Consider the following 8,290-nt stretch of genomic DNA (forward strand, 5'->3'; position numbering starts at 1 on the left):
TAATTATATTAAACTGTGGGCAAATGATTGGTTTTTCAGTTTCGGGTCTAATAAACTCAGACTACACAATATCTCCAAAAGAGAATCTGGCGGAACACCGTTAGTTTGAGTTTTTGAATTGTGATCTATCTTGGGTTCTAAAGAAACCAAACAAAGGAAGAAAAAAAAAAGACGAACAACAACAAACACTAAAAAACAAACACGAAAAAGAAAACCAATTAAACAAAATCAAGTGATACAAAAAAAATTCACAGAAACCTTGAAACGTAAGAGTCGTTTGGTTTTGCAAAATCCACTTTCATAACAAAAATACAAAAAAAAAAAACTAAAGCATTGTGAGTGACATAGAGTGATATATATCACCAATTCACACGATGCCGTGGAAATGAAGTGGATATGTATATATATATATATATATATATATATATATATATATATATATATATATATATATATATATATATATATATATATATATATATATATATATATATATATATATATATATATATATATATATATATATATATATATATATATATATATATATATATATATATATATATATATATATATATATATATATATATATATATATATATATATATATATATATATATATATATATATATATATATATATATATATATATATATATATATATATATATATATATATATATATATATATATATATATATATATATATATATATAATATATATATATGTATTATAAATATAAGATGAAAGAGATTAGGTTTAGTTGTGATATATAATAAAATCTTTGTGAGAAAGCAAAATATATTTGATTGCATTGTAAGTGGCTTTTAAATCTTTGTTGATATGGAATTAGTTCCTAAAATATATATATATATATATATATATGTGAACGAAAATGTTTAAGGCAAGTTCTGCAGTATTAAATATAATAAGTAAATCTTTATATTTCAATTTATATATAATATATATAATGAATACATATATAATAAGTTTCCAAAAATATGAGGAACAAAAATTTGGGAGGATTAGTATACGCTATTTATGGAATATGGTGTTAAATATGTTTCTAAAAATTCTATTGTTATATAGATGATTTCCGATTAGACATAATTGTAACCTTTTAATTTATTAAGGAAAGTAGCAATGAACCGAATATTTATAATTTATGAAGATTCGATTAGTAAAATAGAGTTTTAATCTTTAATTTAAAACTGACCTGATAGTTAAAATAGAACGTCACAAATTGTATTTCAGAAATGTTAAGATAGATGTAGGTTCTAAAGATGAAATGTCTGTAAAAATTGTCCGAAAGATGACGTGTAACTGTATTCTTTCTGTTTTAAATGTTTTTTTTTTGTTAAAAGTGTTTTAAATGTTACAGAGAAGAAACTACAGAATACGCATTTAGAAATACGCTCACACACGTATTTATGATGTGTATCATCTACAGAAACTCTCTAAGAAGAAAGAACAATAATCATTTGAACATAACTCAAAAAAGGAAACAAATAAAATGACGACAACAAAAATGAAAAATGAAAAAACAAAAAGCAAAAAGGAAACAAATAAAACAAACACGAAATCAGATAGTACGAACACTTGTACAGTTGATCATAAATTATTGAGGGATTCCTTGTTTAAGGGTTTGTAGGGTTTTCAGTAGAGAGGATTCTTTATAAGCTATAAAGCTTGTCGAGCGCCCAGTTTTTCATCGTCTCCTTCAAATAGTCTTTATAAACTATAGTCTGGAATTTTGGAGGATTCTCGTCTCCGGTAAGCTCTGGCAAAGGTCCGACGGACATATCATCCCTAGGCGCAGCGAAAAACGGCCACGAAATCCTCAACCTTTCTTTATCCAACGTTGGTCTGTGAAGCACGTTCTTGTACCTCCCGTTGCTAATCCTCTGCAATTAATTAAATCCACTAATCAATTCTCAACTCTAATAAATAAACTTTATATATATATATATATAACATAATAACATTGAAAAAAAAACAGTCAATGAGACCATGAGTTGATCGCCGATGAAAACAACCAAAGCGGAGTTGATATAGTTTACGCCCAGCCATTGTTCGTCCTTGAAGACTTGTAGACCAGGAACCTCATTGGGGATGAGGAGCGTGATTGCCCCTATATCGGTGTGGGCCGCGCCTCCTAAGGCTAATTCCGGTTTTGGAGACGGCGGGTAGTAATTAATCCTAATCAAATACTCTGCCGTTTCGCCACCTAAACTTTGCAACAACGCCACGGAGGGTAACCCTAGTCCGTCTGATAACCAACCAAGAATTTTCTCCGTTAGCTTCTTCATATGCCTTGTGTACTCCTCATTCACCTCCCTATAACAGCCACGTCGCAATATATTCACACATTAAGACCCAACTTTTAAAATTCGAATAATTTCTTAAGGAAGACATATAAAAACATGAGCCAGTCCACCTTATTGCTGATTGGTTTCCAAATAAATAACTCATACGGGTATGTACGTTCCCTGTATTGGGGAGGATTCTTAGGCCAATATTCATAATTGACGATTGAGGGCGGGGAGAGTCTGTGAAAGAGATGTTCGTCCCAAGCCTCAATACCTTCTAGATAGTTCCTCCTGTATCCTTCGAAGTCCTCCCCTTTGGCCATAGCTTCCTTTTCTGCCTCCGGGAGGTCGAAAAACTGCTTCCCAACCACTTGCAGTTGCTGCATCAGCTCCGTTGGAATCCCTTGGTTGACCACCTGAAAAACTCCCCATTCTTGGCTCGCTTTCGTCAACTCATGCACTAAAAGCTCTTCATCAGAAACGCTTAGATCAACCACGGGAACGTCGGCGCTTCCTTCGAGAGTTGATCTCGCCAACTGCTTGCTCAAATATGGGAAAGACGAAGGAGATGTGTTGTGGTTTCTCTCGTCATCCATGGCTTCAATCTATTGTCCAAGTTGGTTTTCCTTATAGTGATAAGTGTGAGAAGGATAAGAGAAGGCTAAAAAGGGCTTAAATAGGATAAGTACGAGCATCTCAATTAATATTATAAACGGGACCATTATTCGGATGTAACATTTTAGAATTACGAATGTCAACACAAATAAAGACAACTAGTAGTTGGCAAATGTCTACATTTCAACCAAACTCTAAAAAATAGTTGTTCTCTGGGTTCACATTGGATATTTAATTAACGGGACAAAGAGTGCATGAATTAGTTTTAAAATCAGTATTCTAAAGAACATAGTTTAGGTAGGTGCTAGCTAGGCGCCCGATCGTAAACCGTGGCGACTATATATGAAATTATACGGTTCTACTATTAACCAGAGTTAGACGACGTTAGACGGTTTTGACTACATTAACTGGTTATATATCTTTTTTTTTTTTCTTTTTTTTTCTTTTTTTACTGGTTATATATCTTCTAGAAGTAAACCTCATAGACAGTCATCCTTTGCTTGCTTCAGACCTTATGCAGCTATATATGGTTTTGGCACGTAAGTATGGTCAAGCTTTACGTCGCATATTGATGACAACGTAAATGAATACAGCAAGTTAAGCTTATCTTAAAAGTAAGACCAAATTTTTAAGGTTAATTACTATTGTAAGACCGACAGCGAAGCCACACCCGTTATAAGACCCATTTAATCATAATAATCCTAATAAATTACATTTGAATGTAAGTCTAGTATCGACCACATGATTATTTTATTTTTCCTAATGATCTAACTTTTCCACATGATTATTTCAAGATGAAGAAATGCATTGGAAAACAAAGAGTAGAAACTGTTGGCTACAAGTTGGTGACAGTAATCCCAAGTATTTCCACGCTTCCTCAAAGGTAAGGAAATTTCGTAACCGTATCAAATCTGTCATTGACAAAAATGGTATTCAACATTTTCGTGATGATGCAATTGGCAAAATAGCAGAGACATACTTATAAAATTTGTTCTCTACTTCAAAAGGAACAGAATTTGAAAGTACTATTTCTACTCTTCCAAAAAGGGTTTCATCAGAGATGATTAGTTAGTTAAGGCCAGTTATAGATATTGAGATAAAAAAGCAGTTTTCCTCATAGGTTCAGAACGAGCTCCAGGATTTGATGGATTTACAGCAGGATTTACCAAGAATTTTGGGATCTGGTTGGCGGCGATTTCTGTAGGATGGTTAAATACTTTTTTGAATCTGGAGAACTAGATCATACGGTAAACCATACTCAACTCTGTCTAATTCTTAATACCACTGATGCTAAGAGTATAGCCGACTATCGCCCCATAAATCTTTGTACAGTGAACTACAAAATTATTTCAAAGATTTTGGTGATGCGACTAAAAAAATGCTTAGGACTAGTTATCTCTGAGTCCCAGGCTTCATTTGTCCCAGAGCGTGTCACATGTTTGATATTGGTTAATTTCCAATTTAAAACGCTATTAATTAAAAAGAAAATGATGATTAAAAATACTAATCATAGCAAAAGATTATCATTATCATACTATAATATCATCCTAATCTTACCATAACATCATCCTAATCATACCATAATATCATCCTAATCATACCATAACATCATCCTAAAAGAGTTTAAACACAAAAGATCATCCTAAATGAGAGGAAATACAAATCAAGTTCATTGGGTTGAAGAAGTGTTAGACAAAGGAGAATTGGCTGCTGTCGTGGCTTGTGTGGTGCCTCCTCTCGTGGCTTTTGTGGCTGGTTCATGGTCAGTAGGAGCAGAAGCCATAAACTCGGCCAACTCCGGATTTTTCTCATTCATGAAGGCGAGGAGCTTCTGGAAGCTAGCCTGAGACTGTCGATGTTCCGCATCACGGCATGCATTTTCAGCCTCGTGTTCAGCTATCTTGCGTCAAAGTTGATCTTGAAGATCCTGAACATTTGATGGGCTCGCATAGCTCTCTTTCCTTTTTCTTTTGTTAAGTGTCTCAACAAGAGATCCAAGACCAAAAGGGTTGCCTTTGATATATGTCTGAGTACATTGAAACAAAACATAACATTCAGTAAACATTCAGTTAAGAGAGAATAATCAAACTTTATTAAAAGAAAATAAAAAAACATTAAGTAAAATTACCTGAAGAAAGATCTCATTCTTTTGACCAATGCTGAGAGTTTGATGACTTGAATGTTCAAGGAAATTATCTGAAGTATGTAGACCATCCTCATTCATTTCAGACAATTTCTCTTTTATGGTCTTCTCATAGGTCTCAGCAACCTGCTTCGCTTTTTGATCCACAAAATTTCCATCAGCCTGAGTATGTGTTTTCATAAACACTTCGCTAAGTGATACAGGACGTCCCAACTCTTCCTCCTACAATGATAGTCAAACAGATTAAATACACATAAGCAGTATTAGAAAATCAGAAGTTACGTAATTGGATGGAAACCGAAGACTTGCCATTTCCTGATGAACTTGCAGAAATGATTTCTGACCGGCTAACTGTTTGTGCACTCCAAGACCTCCACGAGTAGAGTTTATGCACTGTGAAGCATTCTCACTCTTCTCAATAGCATCAGGGGTGTCCCAATATTCCCACATCTCAGCCCATAATGTATCATGAATCCATGATGGTTGCACACCCTTCCTCTTTGGTTGACTGACAATGCCTTTCATCCGCTTCTTGGCAATCTTCAAGAAACCTTATTTAACAAGGTCGATAATCCCGGAATCCCACCTAAAATTCCGCTACATCACACAAACAGTTAAAGTTAGCAACAATTCTAACTCATACAAAGAGTAAACAATAACATGTTGTGAAAGAGTCAACATTACCGCAAACGTCCTGAAGTATCTCTCTTGAATGGGTATTGGATTCACCTTCCAACTGTAGTATGGCCCATCAAACTTCCTCCTAAAGATTTCAGCAATCGCTCGAGACAGCCTTTGTGTCGTTTAAACCTGTTATAAAAAACAAGAACAACAACAACTTATATCACAGACTAAAACCGAATGGTCCCAGAAGACTAACCTATATCACAACAAACCTATATCACAACAACTTATATCAAACCGATATAACTAAGAGAATTTATACCATAAAGTCTCGATTCTTGGAATAGGTTGCTTAGACAGCATTGGTAGATGCTCGCGACCTGGAAGAGCAAGCAAACGATCCAAAACATCATTGTAGTCAACATTTGGATTGTGATTTTGTTGAGGTGGATTAGGATGCGGGATTCCTCCTTCGTCGTCATCTTCCTCATTAGGGTTTGGTGGCGGTACAACTTCTGGATCAGGAACCGGTGGTGGAAGAGTAGGAGACCGTGCCTATGTCCTCGTCGGTGACTGTGAAGGAAGGCTTCGATGCAAATGGGTCCCAGAATGGTTCCTAGACTATGTCCTTGGCGGAAACTGCGAAGGAGGGCTTTGATGCGACTGGGTCTCGGAATGGTTCCCAGACTGTGTCCTCGGTGGAAACTGCAAAGGATGACTTTGATGCGAATTGGTCCCAAAATGTGCCGCCGATGGGTTGGACGAGTGAGAAAAAGTTTCGGGAGCACTGACACCTCTGGTGGCGTTTTGACCGTTCTATGTCCTTACAACCGACGCAGTCTTGCCTCCACGACCGCGAGATCTCCTACCATTGAGAACCATTAGATCGATGAATGAACAGAGAAATCAGATGAATGAGAAGAGAAAAGTTTGAGAGAGAAATCGGCAAATCGCCCTTTGAAAGAGGATAGAGTGTTAACCCTAGATTCGAGAGTGGCTAATAATAAACAAAGAGAAGACGTTTTGGTTTACCTAGTTATTAACGAAAAGAGTCGAAAATTAGTCGCAGAGTAAATTAACCTAATTATTAACGAAACAGGTCTCTAATTGGTAGCAATCAGAGTAACAAACAGAAATAGTCATAATATAGTGGCAAATCAATCACAATATGTGACCATTTTACGACTACCATATATACGTCACAAAATAAAAATCTTGAATTCTACACATTATGAACAAAACCATTGATATAAATCACTAAAGAGAACTCATATTAGTAGTATAAAGTACATGTAATAGTAAGATTTAGTAAAACAATGTTTACTTCACTTAGTTTTGAATTTTTCTTCATTGCAACACATTAATACTCATATAAAAGAACATGTAACACTTGAGATAAATTTTGAACTTATGGATGTTTAGTTTATATTCATGGAAATTTAATACTTTGAGAAAGTTATTATTGATAAGGTGAGCAAAACAAATCATAAACTTCAACCTAAACATGTAAATAAATCACAAATGTGAAATTTCAAAAAAAAAAAAAAATATAGAGAGTGGCTAAATAGTCTTAAAAGTGTAGCTAAATCAGGTGTTAGTCGCAAAGTATTCAGATATCAGTCACAATATCGTTGCAAAACAGGTCTCTAATTGGTAACAAAAGAGTGACAAACAAAAATCGTCATAATATAGTTGCAAATCAGTCGCAATATGTGATAATTATGAGACAAATTTATTTTCGACGCAAATTAGTCCTTATGTAGTCGCTTATGTAAGACCATTTTGTGACATTTATTTTTTGTCGTTAGTAATTGACGTTTCTCTCTCTAATTTTTTGGTAGGCGTTGAGTCGTTGCAAATTAGTCTCAAAAGCGTCGCTGTATTTTGCGACTGAATAAATAGTCATAAAATGTAGTCCCAAAATACATGTTTTCTTGTAGTAGTGTAAGAATCGGAAATGGTCAAACAACGAGGATATGGGAAGACCCAAATGTAACTTTAATAGTGGTTACCGGCAAAACCGATCTTTTACAAATACTGGCTAGATACTCCGAGATAGCAATGGAAAGGTAATATTGGCAGGTTGTGCGAAACTACAACCGACTCACTCATCATTGCAAGCTGAGGCGCTAGGTTTCTTACATGTTCTACAAATTGTATGGGCACATGGATTGCGACATGTATGGTTTGAAGGAGACAATAAAGTACTGATCTCTCTCATCAACAACAGTGGAGATCACTTGGACCTGGGCACCTTATTATCAGATATTCGCCACTGGATAGCAAAACTTTCAGATTCGTCTTTAGACCACATCAATCGAGAAAGAAACACTGCCGCAGATAAACTCTCACGACAAGCTTGTGTTATTAATTCCTTGTATGAATTATATATAGTACCACCTAATTGGTTGGTTAACAGCTTGTACTACCCATTTACTATCTAATAAAGTGTTAGATGTTAAAAAAAAAAAAAAACTTATTCAGACACGAAATTATTTTGTTAGTATGGCCAAGTCAACTAAGGTAATTCTGGATTGATGACCTCGTTGTCGCTGCCTATATTAATATTCCCAAAACATCAAATAATTGTAGTTATATT

General features: G+C 34.7%; 1 protein-coding gene across 1 annotated transcript; it reads right to left on the minus strand.

Annotated features, from left to right (window-relative positions):
• LOC104778112 (probable flavonol synthase 5) lies at positions 1,561-2,977 on the minus strand. Its single transcript, XM_010502482.2, has 3 exons — positions 2,490-2,977; positions 2,010-2,337; positions 1,561-1,904 (listed from the first exon to the last, which is right to left on the minus strand). Exons 1-3 carry the CDS (start codon positions 2,903-2,905, stop codon positions 1,674-1,676), a joined length of 975 nt encoding a protein of 324 aa, XP_010500784.1. The 5' UTR covers positions 2,906-2,977; the 3' UTR covers positions 1,561-1,673.

Source organism: Camelina sativa, chromosome 3 (genome assembly GCF_000633955.1).
Source record: "Camelina sativa cultivar DH55 chromosome 3, Cs, whole genome shotgun sequence".
In the NCBI taxonomy this organism is placed as follows: Eukaryota; Viridiplantae; Streptophyta; class Magnoliopsida; order Brassicales; family Brassicaceae; genus Camelina; species Camelina sativa.

What these genes read in the sequence shown, in the direction of transcription:
- LOC104778112 (XM_010502482.2), bottom strand. Translation starts at nt 2,905, where the DNA reads ATGGATGACGAGAGAAACCACAACACATCTCCTTCGTCTTTCCCATAT. An exon ending in AAGAATCCTCCCCAATACAG is followed by an intron (nt 2,338 to 2,489) that starts GGAACGTACATA and finishes TGGCTGTTATAG; the next exon opens with GGAGGTGAATGAGGAGTACA. An exon ending in TCATCGGCGATCAACTCATG is followed by an intron (nt 1,905 to 2,009) that starts GTCTCATTGACT and finishes AATTAATTGCAG; the next exon opens with AGGATTAGCAACGGGAGGTA.